Below are 25,874 nucleotides of genomic sequence, written 5' to 3' on the forward strand. Positions count from 1 at the left end.
ATGATTCTGATTGATCTGGTCTTGTAGCTCAGTGTTTCCTATCATCTTTCCCGGGGTTCAACCCTTTAATTTTGTACGATTCTCCTCCCACCAAGAGCCTTGAGATGATCGATTGGCGTCCAACAATCAATTCATAGATGAATGGAAGGGCTTTCTTGTCCTCCGCGAAAGTCCGATCTGTACATCGATGCAGTCAAGCGAGCCCATTTGAGTTCGTTGGACACACTTCCTTCTTAACGAGCATTTACGACTTTTCTTTTCTCGCGTATGAACATAATAGAATTGCTGTTTCCAACCGTAATCAGGATTATTTGACAAATAATATGTGTATGTACTCCGTAGTTATCAAGATGTGCAAAAAATCAAGAATCCCGCCCAAGTCGATTTTGAATCAAATTTCCGCCCATCTAGAAGCAAGTTGATTGAGGAAATTGAACGAAATGTACAGAAAAGGAAGTATGACATCGTGAAAAGATCAAGCAGCCATGGTAAGTACGTATCTAAATAACGGGTTAGCATGAAATCTATCTAAAAAGTATCGAGAGTAACAAAAGCAGAACTTACGAGGTGATACTATCCATCCTCTCAGTCGTCAACTTCAAGCTGACAGTTAACAATTCACGAGCAATTCGCGGCTCTTGCTCCTGTAATACCTTCCACCGCTCATCACTCAACGACCAAGCGATACAGTCATGTTCTGCCTTGACCGTGGCTGTACGTCGGGTATCACTGAAAAATGGCAATTCGCCACAGGGCCTGCCTGCAACGACTAGCTCGAAGTATCGTCCTTGCGGGAGCTCGTATTCACAGCGCAGCATACCCGATTCAAGAAGGTAGAAGGCGCGCGGGATGTCACCCTCATGGTATAAGACTGCACCAGTGGGGAAGGACTCGCGCGAGAAATAGGCACAGGCGGGGAACCAAAAGTCTTCATTTTGAGTTGAGAGACCTTGGAATGTTTGGAGGAGGAGGGGGAGAGGTTGGCGCATAGAGGACCAGGCGGGGGCGGCCATGAGTGTTGCATCTTGTTCGTGTTCACGGAGTGTAGTGGTTGCAACTCGTTGCAGGTACTGGCCCCTAGGGGAGCTGACGATGTTGTCTGCGAGACTTGGTCGGTGGATTGACGGCACTGACATGGGGACGGGAACTTGTAGATGATTATCGTTGTCGGGGTGCGGAGTTCCGGTGGGTGTGCTGAGGAGAGCTTCTTGGCGACTGTAGAATACCTTCAAGTAATCATTTTCACAGAACTCGAGGGCTGAATTGAGGTCTTCGAAGATTGGGACACCCGACTCCGGTTCAAACAGACCTACACTCTGTAGACTCTTGCCGATTTCACCCTCAACATTCAGACCCGAGATGGTCGTTTGGACATTGCGTTTGCGTAGAACACGATTGATGCGCGTGAATGCTTCTGCAGCTGAGAAATCCAAACCATAGACTCGGGAGAAATCCAAGATCACGAAGCGAATCGGTTGTTGCTTGAATGCTTCCTCCTCTATTAATCCCCGCATGGTGTTTTCGACATTCACAATCGTGCCAAAGAAAAGATAGCCGCCTAATTTCATCATGAGTGTTTGTTGTCCCGCCTCATGCAAGAATTGCTGTTGAATTGGAGGTCGTCGGACAGTCGAGCCTGCAATTTCTCCAGAGAAAGTTGCTCGAATGGCTGATTTGCGAGACGTTTGAACGACAAAGTTGACACATGCCAGGATAATTCCAACCAAAATGCCCATGACAAAATCGACAGCCCCCATTGTAACGACAATGATCACCACCTGTCCAAATCAGTGGGCCGAAATGAGACTGGTGCAACGTTCCAGGAACTTACTGTCAAATATTCAAGACGGGAAAGCTTTCCCCATGTGTCCACTAATGCTTCCTCCAGTAACTCAATACCTAAGAGGAAGATCAGAGCACCAACAACCATAACTGGAATAAATCCAATAATCACAGGGCCGACAACCAGGATACCTGCGGTGGCTGCAGCTAGCATGAGTCCAGCCAGGCGGGAGGTTCCACCGCTAGCGATGAACAATAAACTATTTGTATACACAAGATAGTTCTAGATATGTTAATCCGGTAGTTCAATCGAATCTGGCTGTGGGGATAACCTACTTGAATGCTGCCTGCAAATCCGGAAAGTGCATTGGTTACACCATGCGCCATAAGCTCTCTGTCCACATTGAGATTATCCTCCCCTGTCGAGATACCGAGTGCCGGAACATTGATAGGTACATGAAGAACTCCGAAGAACGTCAGAGCAAACATGGCAGGGATTGTATCGGCGAAGGCAGTCCAATTGACAGCCGAAAAGTCTAGCGACGGGTCAGTCAAACAAACTGTCTTTGTAAGGGAAAAAAAATATGAGTCAGGTGATGGGCGTATTACCGTAAAGGCTGTAGAAATGGTACCACGGATTGTTGGACGAAGGTGCATCGAAGACCCAGCCCTTCTGGTGCAAAGTATCCATTGGAATTCGAGCGCATGAAATGACGATATAAAACAGAGCCGCAACCACCATGAAATAAGTGCCGACGAGAAAGTTGGATCGAACGAAACGCTTCAAAACCATAAGAAATACTGCGAGGGACAAGGGTATTATCCAAAGTGGGAAAGTATCGAGATGAAAGAGCCGCTGTAAAGTAACGAGGTTATATTCAAGAGAACCGGACAGACGAGCTGAAACCTCCACTCCAGTTTGAAGCAGGAAGTAGCCCACGCCACCGATGCAGCCAATAAGGATATGGCGAGGAAAAAATCCAATAAGCGACCCGAGTCCGCAGACGCCCATGAGGAAAAATACCAATCCCGTTAAGATGGAGCTAACGGAGAAAGCCAAGATAGTAGTCGCCAACACTGACTGGGGGTTGTCGCTGCCAACCCGATTCAGAATGGCAAACGCCATCTGATGAAAGAATGGTACAACCTCAATCATCTCGCTTCCGACTCCTCCCTTGAAGATCGAACCCCCGCATGAAAATACCACTTGTGAAATAATGGTACTGACATAGAACATGGAGATGCCATCTGCGCCAAGATTGGCAAAGATCGGTTCTCCTAGAGGGAACAAAATCATACCGTAGGATAAAGCATCCAGGATATTGAGGAGAAGACCGAGTAGAACCGCAGGAATGAGACTGACTGGACGGACAACTCCTTCTTGCCAAATGGCACGTTTATCCCAGTACTTTGGATTTGACAGTATCCTGGACCACTTGGCAACGGCGGCAGTCTCCATGACGAAAAATCTAGCAGGTCTGTGAATAGCAATGCCCTGGCTCTCAATATCCTGGACTGATCCATAGCCATGTGGAGACTTGGATCTTGTTTTGGCCAATAAAGAAGTTCTTTCCGAGTCTCGCGGCTCCGGTTCGTCTAAAATAGTTGGCAACGGAGGAAACGACGACTCTTCGATGGGTTTGGCGTGTTCCTCCACCATATCATGAGTTGGATCACGCATCATCATGTCCGTGAGAGCGGAGGACGAGGGAGACGGATCCACTGGAGCTTGATCCGACTCGTAGGAGTTCTCTCCTAGTACCGTAGGAAAGGAGCTAGCTATGGCATCCTGGGAGCTGCCCGGGGCGGGAGGATGGAGGCGATTCTGTTCCCGGAAGATATCTAAACTGGGAGGCAAGCTGGTTCGTCCTCGGGAAGGCTTTTTATTTAACGACAGACCGTAGGTAGCTAGCTCTGCAGTCTGCTCGCGGACACTATCAGTGGCATAGTGCGCCGGGTCTAGATGAATTTGACTGGTCAGTAAATCACTCGGGTGGACAAAACTGCAACCTTAAAGCCAAGTACTTCGGACAGAGGAGAAGAGGGTCGAAACTAGAGCTGGAGGAAGACATACCCGTAGGTGTATTGAAAGAACGGTGATAAAAAGACCGACTTGGGGTGCGCGGATTGGAGCTGTTAAAGCTTGAGGGTTCCATGCCGGCACCGGGGGAGCTGCCAAGATTTGCCGTAGCATGTTCCACCAGTGAAGAGGACTGAATGGAAAAATCAGAATCACGATCAAAGCCCCAATTACGATGTGATAGGGCCGAAGCGCGAGAATCGCGACGAGCTCGTGGATGTATCACACCCATTGTCGCAGTTGCGCAACGGCCGGCGCGGGTCACTGGAGAATCGGAAGATTAACGGCCGACAATCCCACTAGCGCATGCAGCGGCGTTAAGAGGCAAACCGGGGGGGTTGGTGTTGGAGGGATGACGCAAAGCGATGATCAAAGGCACCCGCGAGCCATTGGGAGAGGGTGAAAAACGAGCAGCGTCGCTGTTAGTAGGGATGCAGGAGTAAATATAACATGAAGTGAGGAGAGATTAGAGAAGAAACGAGGAAGATCAGATTTGACTAAAGAAACAGATGACTTCCAAGGAAATTCTTGATAAGAGCACTTCCGCTATCTCTCGGGCTAACCACTTGCGGGTGATTGAGGGGACCATCCCGGACCCACGTTAACTACAGTATCTATAGGCGAGTACATACGAGATAGTAATGGTGTTCCATTTTCTGGCGAGTCACGTAAATATTTTGATTGAATAATACCTAGTGCATTCCCATCTGCTCTATTTTATAAATACATGCCACCATTACACTGCTAATAATAATTACTAGTCAATACTAAAAGTGTTCTCACTGTAGTGTATGTATCTAGAGCTACCCTAGTTAGTCAATTTATGACAACCCACTCTAATGCATAAGATCTAAGCCTCGCAAGTCAATGTTTTACACAAAAGCTTGACGAAATAATTTGCTTCTATCTCTTTGGCATCTATATTTGCTACAGCATTATAGCCGTCTTGCCACAGAGCCAATTGACCACGGGGGTTACTTTGCAAGTATTTCGCAAGGAATGGAATGGTCCAAGGCCGAGATCGGTCTACTCCGCAATCAGTTGCGTTGCCATACTATACTATGGTAGATACTCTAGACAAGCCAAACTCACGATACAATAAACGGTAGCCATGATCGGCAAAAATAGTAAAAGTGAAGATCAAGTCATCCTGCACCACATACACAGACTTGACACCATTCTATGGCGGGGTATCTCAAAGAAGAAGAAAGAGTATAGAAAACAACAAAAGTCCAAAAAAAAAAAAATCTCCTCGCGTCGTACCACGTCCAATTTCCCGGTTCTAGGTCAATCGCTCGAGAAAGCCTTGTGCGATCAGCCGCTCAACATCGCCCTGTCGGACGTAAAGCTGACTATTTTTGGTCAAATTGATCACCCTATGCAACAACATATCAGTCAGTAACTATTTCACTCAAACCCCCCCCCCCCGGGTCCTCGCCGTCAAAGTCGGGCCCCAAGAGATTCATTGGACCTACCCGTATTCCGTCTGGATCTCTCCCGCATCCTTCAGCACGCGTACATCAATAAAGAGGTCTCGCGGTGGCTCCAAGGTCCCTGTCAAATCAACATCCGTCCATTGTCCCTTGTACGCTGCTAGCATATCACCATACTGCCGAAAGTACTCTTCCTCCTCAGGACTGAGAGAGCTGTGCCCGCCTGAGCCTTGCATTTGACCGTTTCGGTTGTCCAGAGATTCACTCGGCTGCTGCTGTTCCAAGATATCGACTCCGTTCCAGCAGAGCTCTTCCAATTTCTCGGTCCGTACTCGGTGGTACGCGAGGAGACACCGTTTATTCCGGCGCATACACAGATGATCTACAAGCAGAGCACATGCGACGGCGGGGTCGGCGGAGGGATTGAAGGCACCGTCAAAAGGATCAAGTAGGCGGACTACATCTCGATCTAGGTCGCGTACTTCGCGGGTCACGGCGCGGACAATCTCGGTTTGATAGGGTGGAAGGTGGGCGAGGGCTTGGGTGCGTTTAGCATGTTGAACCTAGCATTATCAGTGGCTGTACTTGATACAAGTCCAGAGCTAAAAGCAGATGTATTGAGCACACACCAATTTATTCCCAAGTTCGCCGTACATCGTTGCCAAAATATGAGGGTCGCATTGTAGGAATTGAGGGACGCGCGATGGTCGCGGATCCATCGCGCCCGGACGCCAAGCGATCTTACTAAGTGGAGTGGGGATTGGAATGAAGTATGAGACAAGTGGGATCGTGCAAGTTAAGGAATGGAGAGCAGACGAGCAATGACTTTGATGAAAAAAAAAAAATTGCATATAGAAAGATGCAATTGAGTCATGATCGAAATTGAGGGTGAGCTGAAGTAGTTGCGGAAGTGAAGAGGAAGTCCCTTCCATAGAAAAATCATTCAAGTTTAAACGCCAGACAACTCAAACATCGGATTTATCGAATAAGACAAGAAATGTTATTTATGAAATATATTTGCTAATATATCAAGATACTTCTGGGTATTGAAGTTGGATGAAAGTTAGACTACTACCTAGTATTGCATCGAGGCTCGCATCTGATTATAATCAGCCTGGGTGATCGGCTCATACTTAGCCGGCTCATCAACCCCCGTACAAGATTAGATGCACTCAATCACAGACTCAGGATCAGGCGATAAGAAATACGGTATAGAGAATCGTCTACGAGTCATGCGGTCTTCACCTTCGAATCGATCTGAAGAAGGTGGTACAGTCACACGGTGGCTAGTAGATCGAAGATGATCTGAACACGTTAGTAAATGACGGTAATCGACTGATATCCTAGTCAACGAACCATTACTCCATCTCTGCAACAGATCACCGACGTTCATAATGATCGCATTCTTGACAGGCACTGCTGGAACAAAGTTGCCAGGGTCGGTCACGTCTTCGATTTCCAGCCCACCACAGTCATCCTGGAAGAGGAGAGTGATAGAGCTCCAATCTGTATGAGCCGGACAACGGACTGCTCGCTCGGTCTCAAAGATTTCAGCTGGGACTGGGGGATAGTTGAGTAGTCGTAGTTGGTTATTATGTCCCGAATGCTTTTCCAATAAGTAAGTCTCGTTGTCTAGTCCCATGCCAATCGCGAGAGCACGGAGAACATCGCCTCCTACTTGAAAACACTCCCAGTAGAACCGTGTCATGAATTCACGGAAGCCCGGAAGTCCTTCTTCTGGTATCCACTGGTTGGGCTGCGAGGCATTCTGGTCGCTGCCAATATCGTAGCTTTCCTGCTGGTTGTCAGCATGTAATTGAACGTTGGCACCAAAGTATGGGGCCATCTGACAGGTGCCTAAGGAACCATTGAGAAACCACCCACCTTGATATCAGGTATCTCCCTCAGATGTTGAATACGTTCCTGATCATCAGTCGCACTCATCGCCTGCGATACTTTCTCCAACCCCGGCCAAGAATAACCTCGATGGACGGCCCATCCTTCAGGGTGGGGCGCTTTGAGTTTATCATCTTGGGGTAGATCGAAGAAAAGCCGAGACCAGCGGAACGCTTCGTCGAGAAGAGACTCCGACAGGGAATGGTTGATGATATACACAAACCCCACCTTCTTGCAAGCGGAGACAAGATCATGGGCGATTTGTCGACGACTCGATTCATCGGTGGTCCACTTAGCGAAATCTACGAGCGGGATCTGTAAAGATGAAGTCATCGTGGTAGATTCTTATCTGGCTTCAGCAGCCTCATGAAGAGAAATGACACACGGTGTTTCATGGACAATGCGTGGAGGAGAAGATTATCCCTGCAACTTTGTGAGACAAAAAGGCGGAATTGGGCATGGCGGAAATCTCTTCGAGAGTCAAGTATTCAATTCCCGGAGCTCGATGAAAGATTTTGGGGAAAAGAAAGCAAAGGAAAATTCAAGTCGACTGTATCACTTTAATTTCGAATTACGATGGCTGGAAGCCTGTGCTGTGCTGGTTGGGCATCGTGCGACTGGTTGCTGTGGCAGAAGAGTGGAGAATCGTGACTACATCATCTTATCCCCATTCACATCTCTCACACTCCGAATCATCTCTGCCAAATTTTCTGGGTTTGAATGTTCTCGAAGACGTCACTTGGCTATTATCCGTATGTATATCTGTCCCATCAATTCTGAAATGGAATTGTCATTTGAACACCCTGTTGCTGATACTAATTTTACTTCTTCGAGTAGTTTGTTGACATCCCGGCCCGACTTCTCGATAAGCCTACTCAACTGCCAATCTTCCAAGTACAGTATGCGATTTGACCTCGATTGAACCTCCAAGAAAAATCAATATCGAATTTTGTTATCAGCAATCCCCCCCGTCGCAAAAATTTCTCGATCTTGAAATTCCCCATCCCGGTTTCCTTCCTCGGCCACAAGAATGCGGGCATCATGGTGGATCGGAATTTTGGCCACAATCACCCCCACGACCGTACTCTCTCTAGAAACAGAGCCCTTCTCGTCTCCAGAGCAAGCAAAATTCAGCAGAAGAGCTCTTGACGTATTGCGGATCCTACGGCGAGACGACGACAATTGCCCCAGCGGCTACAATCCGTGTTCGGACTTGGGGAACTCAGATGCCTGCTGTAGAAGCGGATCACGCTGTACAACAGATGCCGCAGACAACATTGCCTGTTGCCGGACCGGCGCAAGCTGCACGGGTAGTCTCACTGGATCATCTACTGGTACCACTCATTCGGGAACTGGCTTCATGTTCCCGCAGGGTACCTCTGCAACTACAACAGCGTCGGGGTCAGGTGCTTCAATTACTGACTCGACAATTGACGGGGCCTATCCGTTCGTTTACGTCCCAACAACTATTAAAAACGAGGCGAGCTGTTCTTCATACTACTCGCAATGCGAGTCGCAGTATACTCAGTGTACGGGAAATTTGATGGGGCGTTATGGAGTGACTGTTGGCGGAAATGGCGGGGGAGTGACTGTTGAAGCCATCACTGGACCTGCACAGGCAACATCGATTTGTTCCAGCTTGAGTTCCAAGGCCTGTCACGGGCTTCAGCTGAAGAATTGTGCTTCAATGCCAACGGCGACTGATCACGACGCCAGTGGGAATGCAGCCATTCCACGTCAGACATCTAGGCTGCACGACCTAGCGCTTGGATTCTTTGTTGGTGTCGCGGGAATGTTTGTTTGATGTGATATGGCTTTTGGATGGGTTTTTGGTTTGATCTTTTTTCTTTTGGATATCTTAAGCCCCCTCTTTTGATGTATATTTTACTGCTGATTGATGACCCTTTCCCACTTATGAATACATAGCTTGAATCGCCTCATACGAAATCAATGAAAGAACCTTTTGAACACATGGATTCGAAACTTGACTGGATTTCTGTAATAGATTTGTGCGAGTTAAGCTGGGTCTTGTTACTGGTGGCCCCAATGGGCGTGGCTCACCTTGGCATGGCAACTATGAAGTTCAAAGGTAAGGCTTTTCAGCATTGTGCAGTTTACTAGTAGCGCTGATAGACAGATGGGTGTTGGAGATGTGTACTCGTATTGCTCATCACATATTCAGATCCAGAAGTGTGATATAACCATTATACATGCTGTTTAGAAACAGCACGTATGCGGGAACTTCAATTTGAACTGTTAACTATACTCCCTACTGCCTATTATCCCAGTTGTAATGTATAGTCTCTTGAAGAGACTGTATTAGCAGCCACCATCTCCTCCTCCACCTCCACCACCTCCTCCATCACCGCCGCCCCCTCCACTGGAGCCACCACCTGAATCACCACAACCAGAACTCGACCCTCCATAGTCCCCGCCGCCATAGAATCCACCACCACCACCGCCTCCTCCGTCGTTTCTGGAGTAGTAATTTCTCGACCGGCTATATGAGCTTGAAGTAGGTGGTGAGATCGATTTGTATGCAGGAATCGGCTTAGAAGCGTTGACCGAGCTCGTAATAGTAGGGCTTGTCACACTATATTGCTGTACACTTTCTCGGGGGCGAAGACGCTCTGCCTCTTGTTCTTCCTGCTGCTTGCGCCGCTTCTCATCTTCCCATTGCCTGCGTCGCTCTTCTTCTGCCCGGGCTGCGGCCTTCTTCTTAGAGTGGAATCCGAAGCAGCCCATTATGATGAGTCTATATTAGATGTTAATACGGTACTGACACTGTGCGATATAAAATGATTCATTCTTACCACGGGCAAGTGATGTATTGAAAAAAAGAAAGCTCGGAATTGCAAGTATATCCTAAACGGGAGTAAACAAGTGGTTACTTTGCTAGTGATCGACCGGTAATAAAAGTAGATGCTGTGGCATATTGCAGTTTACACAGGTTCTTCCAAGATTATATAGAACTCTGTCTACTATACAACATCTGATCCTCTCAGACAGTTCTTAGCCCCCACAAGAAGACAAATTGCCCAGGAGAAGCCGCATAGTATGGATAGCTGTTTAAACGTATTAAAGTTGACAACGATTTCCTTGGCGCTTATGCCTCCGATCTGCCTTCGTCTAATATTTCTCCTTTTTGCTAAGTCGACGGTGCCCGGGTGGATCCTCGGCACAAAGTGAGGCTCACGCAGACAATGTTGTCACTTTGCTTTGGCTTTTATTTCCTAGTTGCTTTCATTGGCGTTGGCATAAATCCGTGGCCTTTGTCTTATGAATTCGACATGCGCGGGTATATTGAGTCACTCAGCCACCACGGGGTTTGAACAATGGAAGAAAGGAAACTGGATGTAAGGCTGATTGGAGAATACGTGAGAGCCGCATCGATGATGCTAGCTTTGAAGTACGCCTTGAGCCGAACATAGCCGGACTCAACTAATTTCTGCAGTTGTGATATGATCTACGGAGTACACATTTCTCGATGGTCATTCGTCGCTCATATTGCACTTCTATTCAAGAAGTTCATGTCACGGTGCTTTACGCCGTATCTACGGGGCTAAATCATCGTCATGTGTGGTCACCAGCTCGTAAACTATCATTTACCTAGGTCTAAGTCTGCCTCGGGCAATTGAAGGTTCAAAGTTGCACGCAGCCCCAGTCAAGAATGAACACCGTTTTGAAGTCAGTGCCAACTTGAAGGAAATGCAGTACTTCGATAGCTGCATCAACGAATCGAAACCTCATCGGACGATGTCAGTATTACCCAGCGAGTCCCGTGCGTACTACGCCCGTATTCTCTAGTAGAGAATATATATCCAGGTGGATATATATTCAAAAACATCCATGTTACTATCTCGAAAGCCAAGAACTTAAACTACCTACTCCTTATAGGCATACGGTGTACTCATAGTAAATGTAGAGTAAAGTTTCAAAATCCACCTCCATCATGATATCCAATATTCATAATGACTGAAACACCTTGGCACCCGATGGCAGATTTATCTTTCTAACCTGATATGAACAACCCTCCAAGGTTGTTCATATCGTGACTAAGGCGAGTCACTCCAAGTAAGATTACTGCGAGCTATAGCACAAGCATACAATTCATGGACTGCTGTTACTATCATTCAAGTGCCTCTTTCCCCCAGCTACTGCCTCTTCACATCATCAAGCCAGACCGATTAAACTGAACCAGACCGCTTATCCACTCGCTCGTTTTACTGACGATCGACTTAACTTGTTTCAGGCGAGTTGTGGGTCAACGGGCAGAGACTGAGTACATTCATGAAGTACACCATGAGTCACGATTCAAATTGCTGCCTCTCCACCTACACCTGTAGGTATGAAGAGATAGTCCGTAACTATGATACATGAATTGGGCAACGAGTAATATAAGTCGGTTAGACCGACAGAAAATTTTCGGAAGAATTTTCAAAAGAGCACGGCCTGTGCAGAGTCAATCCAATGCGGGGCGGGCTGTGTACCTGTCTATCTATGCACTGTTAATCGCTTCTCGGCCTGACAGGACCATCCACCAAGGAACAATGTACAAATTAGAAGCTTAAAATAATTATATTCTAAAGTGAAACCCAACCCCTCTCTCCTTAACCTGTTTGGCTATGGGTGGGTGGGTTGACGAGTCGCAAGAAATTGGGTGGTTGGGTTTGCGACGGAGGGGGCTGGGAATGTACTCAAGTCCACCACCAACGCCATTTCTCACCCATTTTTCTTTTTGTTTCTCTTTACGTTTCTATCCTCGACTGCTCTCGTCACTCGTTCCAATTTTGATTTTAATCTGCCCTGGATTCAAGGTACCAACTTGTGCGTTTATTCCGGCAGAGTCACGATCTACCGACTTAAATAGATCGATCTATACAACCTCAACCCCGACACTGACTGCCGAGCATTCCGGGTCAACAACGTGCTGCCCCAGCTCCAACATTCGAAGAACATTCCCAGAAAATCATCCCTAGCCAGCCTACCCCGTTCTAGCGAGGATTCGCCCTTCCTCGTTCACGATGCGGCCTCTGTCCTCTATGCCAATGATCTCGTGGGTGATCATCTTACTCCTCACGACGACTGTGTTTGCAGACCCGCTGTCATTAGAGGAAGTAGAAGGAAACCAACTTGAGCAGAGAGGGTGCTCAAATCCCTGTGGATACTATGCTCAACTTTGTTGCAACTCTGGCGAAACTTGCAGCACAACAGACAACGGCCAGGCGAAATGTGTTTCCGGATCAAGTGGTGACTCAAATGACGGGTCATGGGAATACTATACAACGACATATGTAGTGACCGAAACCGACAAGTCTACCATCACTTCAGTCTGGAGCAGCCGCGCACATGCTGCGACTGGTTCATCGAGTGGAACTTGCAGAATAGACCTGGGCGAGACAAAATGTGGCAGCACTTGCTGCGATGCAGCCCAGGAATGTTCAAATGGTGAATGTGTTGCAGAAAGTTCCTCCGCCATACCTACGGGAACAGAGGCTACAGGAGAGGCTACACCTGGAGTGCGAGGGACCAGCAGCGGCGCATCTACCGTGACAGAGACATCGGCACCTACAACCACAGAAGGATTTACTGCTCCCGTGGGGACCAATGGCGCTGACTTGATTGGAGCCAAGGCAGCTGAGGATAAAGGTGGTCTAAGTGGCGGAGCCATTGCCGGTATCGTCATTGGAACCATTGCAGGTGTTCTTCTGCTATTGCTCTTGTGTGGTTGCTTGTGTTTTAAGAGTGCTCTCGATGGCCTTCTTGCCGCTCTCGGTATCAAGAAACGCCGCAAGAACGAGACGACCTACGTTGAAGAACGCTACTCTCACCATTCTGGCAGTCGACCTCGACCTCGACCTGCGGGTGGACGAACCTGGTTCGGTGCGAAACCACCGGCAACTACGGACAGCGAACTTAGCGAGAAGAAGAAGTCCAAGTGGAGCGGTTGGGGAACAGTCGCCATTATACTTGGGGCTCTTGCTCTGTGTCTAGGATTGAAGAGACGTAGAGACCAGGATCATGATGATGATAGATCCTCTTACACATACCCAAGCTCCTATTATTATTCGGACACATACACATATTCTGGCAGTAAGTCATTGCACTCATGGTCATCGAACTAAGAAGTCCAGCGCTAACATTATCCCCTACAGGTAGCGAAAGCTCTGACAGACGGACTCGAGATACGAGACGAAGTCGAAGATCGCGTGGGACTCGTCGTTCATAAAAAAAAGGCTGATTACCACAGAAGAGTCTCAAATCCTGATGTCGATCTCACCCGAGCATCGACGACCTCCTCAATCACTCGATTAGCTCTGACAACATTTGATGCATTCTTTGGCGTTACCCCCTCCCTTTAATGATTCATGTACGACTATGACACTTGATGGTTTGATGTTTTTTCCCTCTTCCTTCTGCTCACTTTTCTTGTTATTTTTCTTTTGGGTTATGATGATATTGATATGATACTGGATATTTCGATCCAATGATTGGGTCTTGTATGAGGTCCTCAGATGACCCCTGAACACGACATGGTGTACATATGAAGATATGAAAATTGATCATGAGCCAATAATATATGACGATTTGGAGGTTATATCCAGGTTACCCATATTTCCTATATTAGCGTATTATGTTGTGTTCCTCGTAGTAGCACAGGGAACCTTGAGAGGCATTCCAATCTCGAGGCGTATGTATTGTTTCACAGCTCAGATACTCACGAATGTATATGATGCTACTGAGAAAGCCCTTTACTTAGTAGTAAGAAGAAGTTTATGTTGCACGAAAGCAACAAGCCGTGATTGGGGCTGGCCTTGCAGGTACAATATGCCGTGATCGCAAGGATAAACCTCCCTCGACCCAGCTGCACGAAGATACGCTGTTCAATATTTAGTAGCACCAAATAAAATTGAGTAAATCCATAATCATGGCTAGAATGCTCCGTAATTGAAGAGAAAAAGAAGGATTGTGCATGAATATCTCCCGGCAGACTGACTCTTAAGGCGGCCAGGGCACACAAAGGCACAACACAACGGCTTAGTGTGGACTCTTCATTCTCTCCCCGCCTTCGGACCCGAACTTCACTCTTCTCTCCCTTCAGCCTTCCTCATCCGCAGCCACAATTCATCCATGAATCGCACCCCGATTCACAGCTGGTGACACTGTTAAATCCTCAAATTTTGTACGCGATATCTTTCACCAATACCGTGATACCCATCCCGTTTCCAAAAACTCCCTCGACCGTGGGAGCATTACGAGACCCCGAATCGAGTCATCATCGCTCGCCATGCTCCAAGCGCAGAGCCAACACGTTTTCTCTCACCAGCAGCAGTATCCGCAGGCTGACCCCTCATGGTTGCAGCACCAGCAACAACAGCAGCAACAACAACAGCAGCAGCAACAGCAGCAGCCACCGCAGCACCAAGCCCAGCCGCATCCACAGCACCAACAGCATGCCTCCCTAGTCGCTCAGCAACATGCCCACGTTCAAGCCGCCGCTGCCGCCGCGCAGCAGCAACATTATGGCCGACTGGCGATGAGTGGTAATGGCGCTGCAAACCCTACTCAAGGTGCCGGAGGTGCCTCTGCGTTAGGTGGAGAGGGGTTGGCGAATGCGGTCTCCGTCATGGATGGCGGCATCAGCGAGGAGAACCGCAAGGTCTTCATCTGGGTCGCTGAGCTTCTCGACCCGGCTCGCAGAGAGACCGCTCTTATGGAGTTGAGCAAGAAGCGCGAGCAGGTTCCAGAACTGGCATTAGTGATCTGGCATTCTTTTGGTATGAATCCCCCAGTCGCATCGTGAGGGGCGTCGCAATTTTGCCGACCGAGACTAACCATCGGCAACTTGCAGGTGTCATGACTGCATTACTTCAGGAGATCATCTCTGTCTATCCTCTTTTGAATCCCTCTCAGTTGACCGCTGCCGCATCAAATCGTGTCTGCAATGCGCTGGCGCTCTTGCAGTGTGTCGCATCCCACAACGAGACCCGGACTCTCTTCCTCAACGGTACGAACTGCCCAGCAGCTGAATATTTATATGAATGATCGCTAATCTCTCTTGTACATATTTAGCTCACATCCCTCTATTCCTCTACCCCTTCCTCAACACAACCTCAAAATCACGTCCATTCGAGTACCTGCGCCTTACCTCGCTGGGTGTCATCGGAGCGTTGGTGAAGAATGATTCATCGGATGTGATCAACTTCCTCCTCACCACCGAAATCATCCCCCTTTGCCTTCGCATCATGGAGACCGGATCGGAGCTGAGCAAGACTGTCGCAATTTTCATCGTCCAGAAGATCCTCCTCGATGACATTGGTTTGGCGTACATCTGTGCCACTTATGAACGGTTCTACGCTGTGGGCACAGTACTCAGTAATATGGTCACTCAATTAGTGGAGCAGCAAACAGTTCGGCTTCTCAAGCACGTCGTGCGCTGTTTCCTTCGGTGAGTTTCAATCTTCACGCCCCGCTAATTTTTATTGCTCGCCGATAGTCCTCTAACGACTTGTATAGATTAAGCGATAACAGCCGAGCTCGCGAAGCCTTGCGACAATGTCTGCCCGAGCCGCTCCGGGATGCCACATTCTCATCTGTTCTGCGCGACGATGCCGCTACCAAGCGCTGCCTGGCCCAGCTTTTGATCAACTTGTCGGATAACGTCTCCGACGGCGCCCAGGCGGCCATGTAACATACGAAAACGCATTTCCTTTCTTGCGGGATCACTCTTCTTCTGTTTTTCTTCTACCTTATGATATGCATGGGCAGGTTTCTGGCGAGTATCGGTCACAAAGGCGCAAAAGTTATGGGCAAGCATTTGATGGATTCGTACGGCCTTGGGCCGTCATCCATCGATACCGACGGTATTGAGTTCATCATCTGTCTTCTATTCGTTCTGTCGGGGTTTTATCGTAACATTTACATTGGAACACTTTCCGGGACTTCGGTGATATTTCATGTCGATAGGAGGGGACTAATGTATTCCTATGTCCAATTTTTTTTTTCCAGCCGCGATTTTTCCTTTTGCATCTTATTTGCGAGAGACATGATTTCAATTCCGCCTCCTCCTTCGTCTTCCCTGGTTTTTCGTGGCGCTCACAGTCGGGGGCGTGGGTTTCTGGTTGGCGCTGTCGTTTGCATTTCATCCTCGTCGTTGACGATCCTCTATTGCTCTATGGGATAGACTTCCGAGCCAGATACCACGATCCGATCGTCAGTTAGTTCTTGATTCCTTTCTCTGTTTTCTCTTTTCCGGCTTTTTCTTCATGTACATGTGCGCAAAAGTTTGTACTTCGCATGACGGGTTGTTGTCGCTGTCACTACTACATAGGCGTTCCAGGCAATTACAATTTCTATTCATCTTATTTTCCCCAGTAACACTCTACCTACATCAGACCTGAAGTCTACAGTGAATACATAGCCACGCTTTACAATTATGTTTTCCAGCCTAACTTCCCCCTTCTACTGGTGATCTTATGCCAAATTGATGGATATCAACTCCATCGCCACCAGTCATATACTCACGTGACTTACATCACGACGCGCCCGTCCGATCTCGTTTCCCGTCGCCTCCTACGCCAGGTGAAAAAAAAAGAACAAAATCAAGTCCACTCCAACATTGAAAGTATTTCTGGATCGTCATCTTTGAGATTATATAGCCACTTTCAGAGGGACTGTTCCGCCACAACATTGCCTCCCTTTCGTGAAACCATCCCTTGACCAAACCTCCCCCGGTCTGAACGGCCTCATCCCGCCGCAATGGTGACGCGAAAGCGTAGCCGCTCTGAGGCAGTCGCTACGACCGAGCAGCAGCCGGTGGAAGAAATGGGTCCCCTTCAGCGTATCCGGAATAGCTGGGAATTTGCCAGTCTTATGCAGTATATTGTCATATTTGGAGGTATCATGAAAATCGACAATGAGTTCGAAATCGAGGTACGTTGGATTGCGATTCCAAGAGGTCTTGATGATGTTGCGCTTTGAGTCGCCTTATTTAGATTGATGGAATATGCTTCAAACTTCTCTGCGCGAAGAGATTTTGATCTGACACCCTTTTCTTTTGAATCACAGGACTTAGAAGACGAATGCCTCAAACCCGAGCCTTCGCATAAATTGCTTGAGATTGGATTATGTCTATTGAAGTGGATTTCATCTCATCGTGGTCTCACGTATGTGCTACTTATACAATTGTTTCATTGCCCCTTCGCGGATACTGATTGCGACGCAGGACCGACAATTTCGACGAGTACACCCGACGTCAATATAATGCGAAAGCTCCTCATATTCCGAATCCCTTTGGAGAAGGCGAAACTCCTTTGCGATTCCTCGATTTCGACGTCTTCTTGAAGCTCCGTGTACTTCATCAGTTATCGGTGTGGACGTTCTGGAACCAGGATCGTATTCGCGACAAGATGCCCGAGAAAAAGGAGAGTGAACAACTGCAGTGGGTGAGTGAACAGAGTTCCACAGTATTCGAACTCGATGAGGCAAGGGTCTAATATAGTTCAAGCGCATCGAAGAGTTTGGCTGGGATAAGGATGGCAGATCCTATTATGTCCTGGACGATAACCGCCTCTACCGTCGAACCGACCCTCCTATTCCTGCACCCCAGAGACCGAAGAAGAAGCCTAAGAGCAGATCTTCCCGGACATCGCGTACTTCGAGGCGTATCTCCACCGCCGTGGAGGAGGAAGGCTCGGATGATGAGACTAAGGGTCTGGATAATGGACCTACCTCTGAATACAAATGGGAGTGTGTCGCTGTTACTCTGCCCGAGTACCAACAATTCATAGACACTATCCGCAAGAGCAAAGATGCCGATGAGAAACTGTTACGTGAGCGTCTTGAGGAACACGTTCTACCCATCCTGGAGAAGGCAGAGGAGGCCCAGCAGCGCAAGCGACAGAAACGTGAAAAGGAGCTTCATAATATGCAGCTTCTTGCGGGTGCGAAGAGATCAAGTCGACTACAGGCCAAAGAAGAGAAAGAACGATCTGATCGCGAAGCTGCCGAGGCTGCTAAAAAACATGAGATCGCACTTGCTGAGGCTCGTCGGGAACAAGCTCGAAAACAACAGCTTGAGGACGATAGACAGTCTCGTATGATGACTCGAGAGCAGCGTATTAAGGACCGCGAACAGAAGCGGATTCTCCATCAAGAGGAGATGGACAAGATCAAGGAGGAGGAGGAACGAATGGAGCGAGGGGAAGGCCGTATCTCTGCACGAAATCTCAAAGCTGAAAGGGAGAAGACGCAGAAGAACTTGGAAAATCTAAACCAAGACGACGAGTGGGTCTTTGATTGCTCCGGCTGTGGTGTTTATGGAGAGAACTTGGTGAGTTGAACTCAAAGTGGCCCATCTGATATCACACATCTCTAACAATCTTCATTAGGATGACGGAAGTCACAGTGTTGCGTGCGAGAAATGCAATGTTTGGCAACACAGCAGCTGTCTTGGGATTTCGAAAGAAGACGCCGAGAAAGACGATTTCCATTTTGTCTGCCATGACTGCAAGCGAAAGCAGGAAGAAGCCAACAAGCCAAAAATCCCACCTTTGAAATTCAGAGTCAGCGCATCCGCTTCGCCTTCATCGGTTCCTCCTTCAGGAACGAAGCGTGCAGCAAAGGATAACATTGCTCCACCATCTCCTGTGAAGCAGACCCATGCCGCTCTTGCTAGCATTCAGAGTCGACCTCCAGTTGTGCAAGCTCCTGCACAACCTCCCACACAACCTCCCCTACCCTCACTCACGGCACGAGGCCAGTTTTATGTCCCTCCATCGCCTGAGCGTCGTCAATATCCTACAAATCAACCATCATTCCATTCCTCCAGCCCATCTCGACCTCCCTTCTCCCCTTCCAAACCCATGGATGCGCCAGAACGCTCTTTCATCAACCCATCGCATAGCGTTGCTCAAAATGGGGTGTCCCTGCCACCAATGCAACCAGGACCTCAACTTCCTGCTTTTGGATCATTCCACGCAGCTCGTCCCTCATCTTCCCATTCAGGGAATGGTGCCATTCAAAACAGACCATCAATGTCACCCACTCAAGGCAACCATGATGTTGGTCCTCTAGCAGGCTTTCCTCATTCCCAACCATCAGCCAATGGATCCAGCTCATGGTCTTCATTCCAAAGTCAGAACTATACAACTCCACGCCCCCAATCTGGACACGGTGCTACGCTTCCAATGTCCAGCAATTATCCATCATACTCTGCGACCGCAACTCCCAATGGCAACCCTAACCCCAACCACTCCTCTCCTCCTCGCAGCTCTCATGGAATGGGATTGTCTGGCATCAGCCCTACAAAACAGTCCCCTCGTCCTCTCACTTCTGGTAGCATGGCAGGTGCCCCGGTTCTACCACCACTACACAGATTAGATCCTAGCCCTAAGCTGATGGGTCGCAGCTCACCCGATGCACCCATCCCACCACCGGTGAAGTGTATGACCCCTGAACAGGAGGAGCGCCGACAGAGGGAGAACGCATCAATTCGGCATCAGGGATACCACTATCCATCTAATGGACAGGCACATCCCATGTCCTCCCCATCCATCAACCGCATTCCTCCCTTGGGCCCAGCAGCGACGTCCCAGTTGCCAGATCCAGTTCCCTCTCCTCAACATGGATATGGAGGGCAAAATAGCCAGCAGTAATGAGCTGGATGGGCCTGCCTCGATCAAAAAGGGGGAATTTTCTACATTTTCATCAATTGTGTCGAAATTGGCGATTCCATCGGATCTTGTACTCGCCAGTTTTGAATTACTTGACTTTTTCTTCTTTTTGACAGTTGCTTTACGGTTCTATTAAGCAACTGTCAGATATTTCTTGCAGCAATGTGGACACCGACGACGTTGAATTTGGCTATTGACGAAACAGCTGGTTGTGGGCGAATTGTCTCCGTCCGGAGTCATTATCCAGAGATACAACCTCATCCCGGTTGATAGATCATCTCTACTGTACGTTGCATGGGTATAAATTGCATTATTGCCAAGACTGCCCTTTGTCCGTTATCATCATACCATCAGTTTGCGGCCAAGGATAATTGTTTATATCCTGGAGATGACTTGTCCCAGGGTTCGTCGTCGTCGCTGGTATCAGGGGTTTCTGTTTCTCGTTCTTTACATGAGGTTATCATATCGTCTGCAGGATACCTGGGATTTATGGCCTGGTTGGCGTTTGAATTTTTTTTTTTTTTTTGATTTTCTCTAATTCTAATTGATGTTTCTTTTTTTTCCTTTCGTGTCTACAAAATGCATTAAGATGGTTGGGAAATTGGGCGTTCTCAGATGGCCCCGGAAGTGGTATTTGATGGTCTTCACAGCTCAAAGCTAAGTCATTTGTATTTCTAATAGAAAAATATTATTCCAATATACTTGCTTGCTCGAACAGTGAATTGAACACGGACTTCATTAATTCTACGAATCAATCTGTAGCGTAGCACTAGGAATTGATATAGGAGACCTGGTACAATAGTCGCGGATAGGATTTTCCTTTTTGGTTAGCTCGAGTAAAACATACTATGTACTGAATATTGAAAGGAGATCAAATATAAGATGGCCCGTTCATAACGGTAAAAAAATGAAAATCCAAGAAAAAAAAAAAAACATCAACTCATCTCCGAGAAACAAAGTCAAGATCTGTTAAATTCGCCAACGGATTCCGGACCACATCGCCGCGGCACTAATCATGCACGATCAGAGGATTAGAGGACGAAATCAAGCCCTAAATCCTGGCATCCTGTCGAAGTGGAACCCCGGCATAGCACGGCATGGAGGAGACAGAAACGGCGCTCTCATACTATGTACGGAGTACATACTTACATGATGAGTTCCAGATCCACTTAGTAAGAAAACTACTTTGTGATAGGCTAAACTCGGCCACAAGGCCACAAGACCCCAAGGATTTACTCCACAAAGAGAGGATTTCGGGCCTTGGAGAATGGAGCCCGAACGGTGACTTCGGCCGATCGCCCGCCAGATTCAACCGCAGTAAGCATGTAATCAATGCCACTAATTTAAGCGCGAAAGATCTACACTGCGCCTGGTCTGAGCTGTAGCCCCCTTGGGGGGGGGGGTTCCTTCGTGGTTCGCCATTGGGGGATCATGTACATACTACGATGTATGTTTTTATGCATGGTATATGTCACGTAGCGAACAATACATGGTGCTGCAAGTCCGTAGAGCTGGCAACCTCAATTGTTGGCTGAATGTAAGAGGTGATATGTCAATAACTGAGCAATTCATGTACAAAGTGTTGGGCTTCTAGCCTATAAGATGGGCATCATTCGGATGCAGACCAATTTCAGCTTCGAAGCCCAATATGCCTCATTATTCCTCATATGGACCATGGCAAAGGAGACCAAGTACATCGTATACAGTACATAGTCACACGTCTTGACGTGCTAACTTCGTACTCGGAAAAACTATTGTTCTCCTTTGCAGCCAAGAGAAAGCGTTAATACGTCGATTCGCAAGAAACTAATCTTTTCGTGCACGCAGATGATTGCAGATCTCTTTACGAGTTTACAGTATTGCCCTCTTGTCCAGAGTAAAAAAAAAAAAATAACAATACCATCCAACTGTGGACTAGGTCCAAGCTATTGACTTTCGCGTCTCCGCGATTTAGACGGAGTAAGGCTGGACGACTCACGTTGCTGAACTGTTCATAGCATTTCGCCCGCGAAACGTAAGCATTCGGCCGCATTTTAGTAGTTGGATGGTGGATCTCATCTCGTTTGCCAACGGTCCCGATTGGCTGTATCGGCGAAATGATGGTAACCACATCCACAGATCACCTTGAAATTGAACCTGGGTCTGTGCATTCTGGTACTTTTGCCATCTTGAGATCGTTCGGCCTCGCCGATTATGAGTCTAGAGGTGGACATGTGGGAGAGGGGATAGAGTGAGGAAAAAAAAGTATGTCTCTCCTCCATGACCAGCAGGGCAAGAAACAAGAAGCTTTAGCTATCTAATAGTCTTTTGCCTCGCTGATTTCCAAGGGATTAGATTGGACGAGAAAACGATTGCCTTCTCCATACATGCTATCATGACGGATAACGATCGACTAGGATAAAGCTTTGGTCTCCAGGAGAACCTAGACCTCTTGATCAGCAGGTTGATATACCCCATCCCGTAAGCTCGTCATCCGTTCCGTACCCCCCCCCCCCACCCCTTTTTCTTTTCGCTGTGCACGTATACATAGAGTTTGGAAAACCGTTTAGACGATCCCGGAGCCTTAAGAGGTTACGCCTCCGCTTCTGCTTCCTGCTCCCCTTTTCTTCTCTTCTGTGGTACCCTCCAGACTCGAGGTGTAGTCTCCACCCTATATACCGTTTACTAATGCACCTCATCTCGATCAGTGGGTCGGGTTATGTGCCCGTCCACTCGTGAGGTGTCAGGGCACTTGTGGTACACCGGAAAGACCATGGCTGGCCAATTTGTGAACGCTCGAACTGTGCACAGCTTGCACCCACTGTATGTACTAAAATATGTATGTCGTAGTTGATCCACTGCCCCCAAATATGAAAATCCTAAGGGTACTTAAGAGTCATGTGGCAGATACCAGTGCCAGGCAGATCTAACAAGGCGACTAAAAGTCTCACTAAATGGGTCTAGTTTCATGCTAGGCGGCAATTGATAGGATAGAAAGACTCGAAAATAGTATTTGTCATTCTCCGTGCCAGCTGCTGCAGGGTTTTTCCTTGGTATCATTTTAGGAGCTTGTCTGGTGAACTACTACTATTACAGTATCGCGGGATATGAACTAGGGACAATCGCATTCACACTTGCCTTTTAGACGAGGCTCTTGACTATGAAGACGAAAGTACGAAAGTACAGGTCTCGGTACTGTAGCTGGAGGTACACTACACTACCACAATTACCTTAGACCCTTTATTCTATCCGTGAAAACAGCTGGCAGGACACTACGCCTTGTAGAATGGATCATGTAAACTATATCTTGATTACGGCCTATGATTAAGCTCTACATAGCAAAGGTCAATCTTGCCCTACAGTATTTCCTTCTATGCCGAGAACTGGATTCTCCTTTTACCTTACTCAGTACGGATCATCATGATCGTCTCGGATAGGGAAGACGCCCGGTTTTCTACTACGCAACTAGGACAGGCACGAAAAATGGGTAACATGGGGGGGATCTTCGGAAGCCTGGCCATCCGCGAATGATTCAGTGAAGACTGAGGAGAAATATGCCCAATCCAGTCAATTTTTTAACTAGAAGATGGCTCGCTCAGTTGAGAGGTTACATCTCTGCTCGTAGGCTGTTCCGAAGTGTGGATCGCCTCCCGCTCGATAGATCGAGATCTGTATATTCGGCGCAGCTCGGCGGGAGATTGAGGGTAGTGTACAGTACATACATGCACATAGTAGTACTACGGGATATAATGGAGCTGTAATTTCTACAGTAGCATCATATCCTGCCTATCATTGCCGTCTAAAGAGAGTTTATACGTCGCAAAATAGCTGTGGCCTTTGGCAGAACCCCGGGGAAATGCAATCACTAATTGACCACTACCGGGATTTGCGGGTTTAGAGATCCTATCTGCCTTGATAGATTTGTGTTCGTGCTAAATGCTCCGACACGGGTGACACTTTCGTCCGAAGTAACCGAAATTCAGATGACCTCTAGCAACCTGCGGCCAAGCGCGAGCTAACGTCACGCTATGATCAAACAGGGGAGGGCGGGTCAGGGTAATAGTACATATGTACATATGTACATACTATACGGAGTAACTTATGTCCTCACGGATTCATGTCCTGAGTCGGAATTAGTCTGGGCACAGTGACATGTTTCCCCCGTATGGAAGAACTGATGCATTCTTAGTGCCTCACCCTTTTGGCTTCATCATAGGGTCCCCCGTTGTCCCCCGTGAATCCCACGAGTTATGTAGTGATGAACTATCACGTTGGTATTACTCCTTGGTATTACTCCGCGATCTCGTCCATCCCACACTATCTCGTTGATACGGAACTAGCCTCGAAACGTGGTACTCTAGATGTAATTCCAGTGCGGGGATGGAACCGGGCGATACAAGCTTCACACCCCCTATTGGTGCCAGTTCTGAACCCATTCAATCCAGGGATTGCAAGTCAAATTCAGCCAAACCAGTTTACAGTAGTAATATGTAGGAATTCCATGTTGTCCAACGCATCATGACATCAATTTCACGTAGAGAACATGATTCGAACAGCACGGGGGAGGAAAAGGAGAGGGAAAAAAGCGCTTCCAGCCGATACAGAATCGATCTTGATCCATGGCACGAGGATCTACAGCCGCTATGCCAGGCGATTCGCCATGAGTCGCCCTGTCTGCTATTAAATCGGTGAGGGGGATCCACCAAGCGCAGCCAGGGCGAGAATTAACGGCCTGCTAGTCTGTACAGGGCAGATGGTATCGGTCGATCTGAAACCTATTCAATCAAGAGGCGGATCCCGGACGACACACGCTAGCCGCTCTGGTACAGGTTGACTGTGTCCGGAGGCAGGTATCGTCGCCTCTGTAGCCAATTGTGATGCAGAATTCAGAGTTGGTTCTTCTCATGCATGTCGTATTACACGTGGTAGCTTCGTGAACAAGAAGGTGGAAAGAAGACAGAAGGCAAGTCTGCATGTATGCGGTCTGCATATCTACAACTTTTCCCAATGCTTGCTTTGGCTCCGGCTTTTGCTGCGTGGGAGTACAGAATAGGATTTGAACATAGAGAAGAAGTAGAAGACAACGGATGCATGATTCAGAGTTAGGCAGTAACTGACCAGATTCAGCTCCAGGATTCCATAGCGTACCTACACTAGTAGGGTAGGCTTTTTGTAATTGACTTTGGGATATAGGGATGGGTATTTGACGAGCTTTTGGGCCTTTTCAAACTGCTCTGCCTCCGGTCCCTCCAGGGATCTTCATCTAACCCTGAAAGAACTTCATTTCTCAGATAAAGAAGCGGTCAAAATGAAGTGTCTTGGTCACGGTGGCGTTGGTGTTTACATCGCCCCATTCTCTTCTCATTGAGGACAACTGAATTGACAGAGAAATTTGGTAGAGATTTCACCAAGCGCAGCAAAAAAAACACTTGGCAGGACCCCACAGCCGAGTACCTGGTAAATCAATGGGATATGACAGGTAGTGCGTTTAACTTGATAGGCTGAGGTTCGAAAGTCGCATCCCAGAATGCGAACGATGGTTCATCAACGTGACAGGGCTCCCTTGATACAGCGCACGGGCAGCTGAAATGAGGAAAGAAATTCAGAGAAAGAAATTTTGAGTAAATGGGCCTTACTGGCTCAAATATCGCCCACGAGGCGTGAGTTCCCTCGCCTTCGAGTACTTATACAAGCGCCATTTGGACGTCGAGGACTCTGATTTGTCGTCAATACGGCGACCACTTTGAAGGTCTGACAGCGGCCCATCTGACAGGATATAGTTCTTTTATTCTGATTGACAAAAGCCAGGATATCATTCAATGTGTGCACTGACCGATAAAAGTTCAAAGCAATTGCCCACAACAACGGCGGGTCCGTTCGAGAAGGCCTCTGCAAGGGAGATCCACACGATTCAATCTCTCCCCGATAAACTTACACTTCAGCACGAATCTTCAGGCTGGCCGGATGTATCATAATTGTTGAACCATGTTTCAATGAAATTTCCATGGTAGACCCCGAGCCCGGGGACTT

General features: G+C 47.9%; 8 protein-coding genes across 8 annotated transcripts; 4 read left to right on the plus strand and 4 right to left on the minus strand.

Moving 5' to 3' along the window:
* Window positions 1-475: 475 nt before the first annotated feature.
* On the minus strand, window positions 476-4,094 carry N7469_010570 (sulfate transporter family protein; the record flags this gene model as incomplete). The annotated part of the gene is made up of 6 exons (XM_056649475.1): window positions 476-500; window positions 565-1,778; window positions 1,832-2,065; window positions 2,119-2,318; window positions 2,392-3,741; window positions 3,857-4,094. The coding sequence occupies 6 exons, from the start codon at window positions 4,092-4,094 to the stop codon at window positions 476-478; spliced, it is 3,261 nt and encodes a 1,086-aa protein (XP_056496606.1).
* A 1,050-nt stretch (window positions 4,095-5,144) lies between these two features.
* On the minus strand, window positions 5,145-6,014 carry N7469_010571 (DNA replication protein PSF1; the record flags this gene model as incomplete). Its single annotated transcript, XM_056649476.1, has 3 exons — window positions 5,145-5,238; window positions 5,338-5,858; window positions 5,925-6,014. 3 exons carry the CDS (start codon window positions 6,012-6,014, stop codon window positions 5,145-5,147), a joined length of 705 nt encoding a protein of 234 aa, XP_056496607.1.
* Window positions 6,015-6,457: 443 nt separating this feature from the next.
* N7469_010572 (isopenicillin N synthase family dioxygenase) lies at window positions 6,458-7,524 on the minus strand (the record flags this gene model as incomplete). The annotated part of the gene is made up of 3 exons (XM_056649477.1): window positions 6,458-6,600; window positions 6,652-7,090; window positions 7,180-7,524. The coding sequence occupies 3 exons, from the start codon at window positions 7,522-7,524 to the stop codon at window positions 6,458-6,460; spliced, it is 927 nt and encodes a 308-aa protein (XP_056496608.1).
* A 697-nt stretch (window positions 7,525-8,221) lies between these two features.
* Window positions 8,222-8,995, plus strand: N7469_010573 (uncharacterized protein; the record flags this gene model as incomplete). Its single annotated transcript, XM_056649478.1, has 1 exon — window positions 8,222-8,995. The coding sequence occupies one exon, from the start codon at window positions 8,222-8,224 to the stop codon at window positions 8,993-8,995; it is 774 nt and encodes a 257-aa protein (XP_056496609.1).
* Window positions 8,996-9,510: 515 nt separating this feature from the next.
* On the minus strand, window positions 9,511-9,936 carry N7469_010574 (uncharacterized protein; the record flags this gene model as incomplete). The annotated part of the gene is made up of 1 exon (XM_056649479.1): window positions 9,511-9,936. The coding sequence occupies one exon, from the start codon at window positions 9,934-9,936 to the stop codon at window positions 9,511-9,513; it is 426 nt and encodes a 141-aa protein (XP_056496610.1).
* Window positions 9,937-12,215: 2,279 nt separating this feature from the next.
* N7469_010575 (uncharacterized protein) lies at window positions 12,216-13,553 on the plus strand (the record flags this gene model as incomplete). Its single annotated transcript, XM_056649480.1, has 2 exons — window positions 12,216-13,284; window positions 13,351-13,553. 2 exons carry the CDS (start codon window positions 12,216-12,218, stop codon window positions 13,551-13,553), a joined length of 1,272 nt encoding a protein of 423 aa, XP_056496611.1.
* A 926-nt stretch (window positions 13,554-14,479) lies between these two features.
* On the plus strand, window positions 14,480-15,883 carry N7469_010576 (Rcd1-like cell differentiation family protein; the record flags this gene model as incomplete). The annotated part of the gene is made up of 4 exons (XM_056649481.1): window positions 14,480-14,969; window positions 15,044-15,199; window positions 15,265-15,640; window positions 15,709-15,883. 4 exons carry the CDS (start codon window positions 14,480-14,482, stop codon window positions 15,881-15,883), a joined length of 1,197 nt encoding a protein of 398 aa, XP_056496612.1.
* Window positions 15,884-16,950: 1,067 nt separating this feature from the next.
* On the plus strand, window positions 16,951-19,847 carry N7469_010577 (putative PHD finger domain protein; the record flags this gene model as incomplete). Its single annotated transcript, XM_056649482.1, has 5 exons — window positions 16,951-17,124; window positions 17,260-17,357; window positions 17,417-17,636; window positions 17,693-18,523; window positions 18,582-19,847. 5 exons carry the CDS (start codon window positions 16,951-16,953, stop codon window positions 19,845-19,847), a joined length of 2,589 nt encoding a protein of 862 aa, XP_056496613.1.
* Window positions 19,848-25,874: the final 6,027 nt, after the last annotated feature.

Source organism: Penicillium citrinum (genome assembly GCF_028827155.1).
Source record: "Penicillium citrinum strain IBT 23319 chromosome Unknown utg000009l:1.0-4274883.0:1.0-4276374.0, whole genome shotgun sequence".
NCBI lineage: Eukaryota > Fungi > Ascomycota > Eurotiomycetes > Eurotiales > Aspergillaceae > Penicillium > Penicillium citrinum.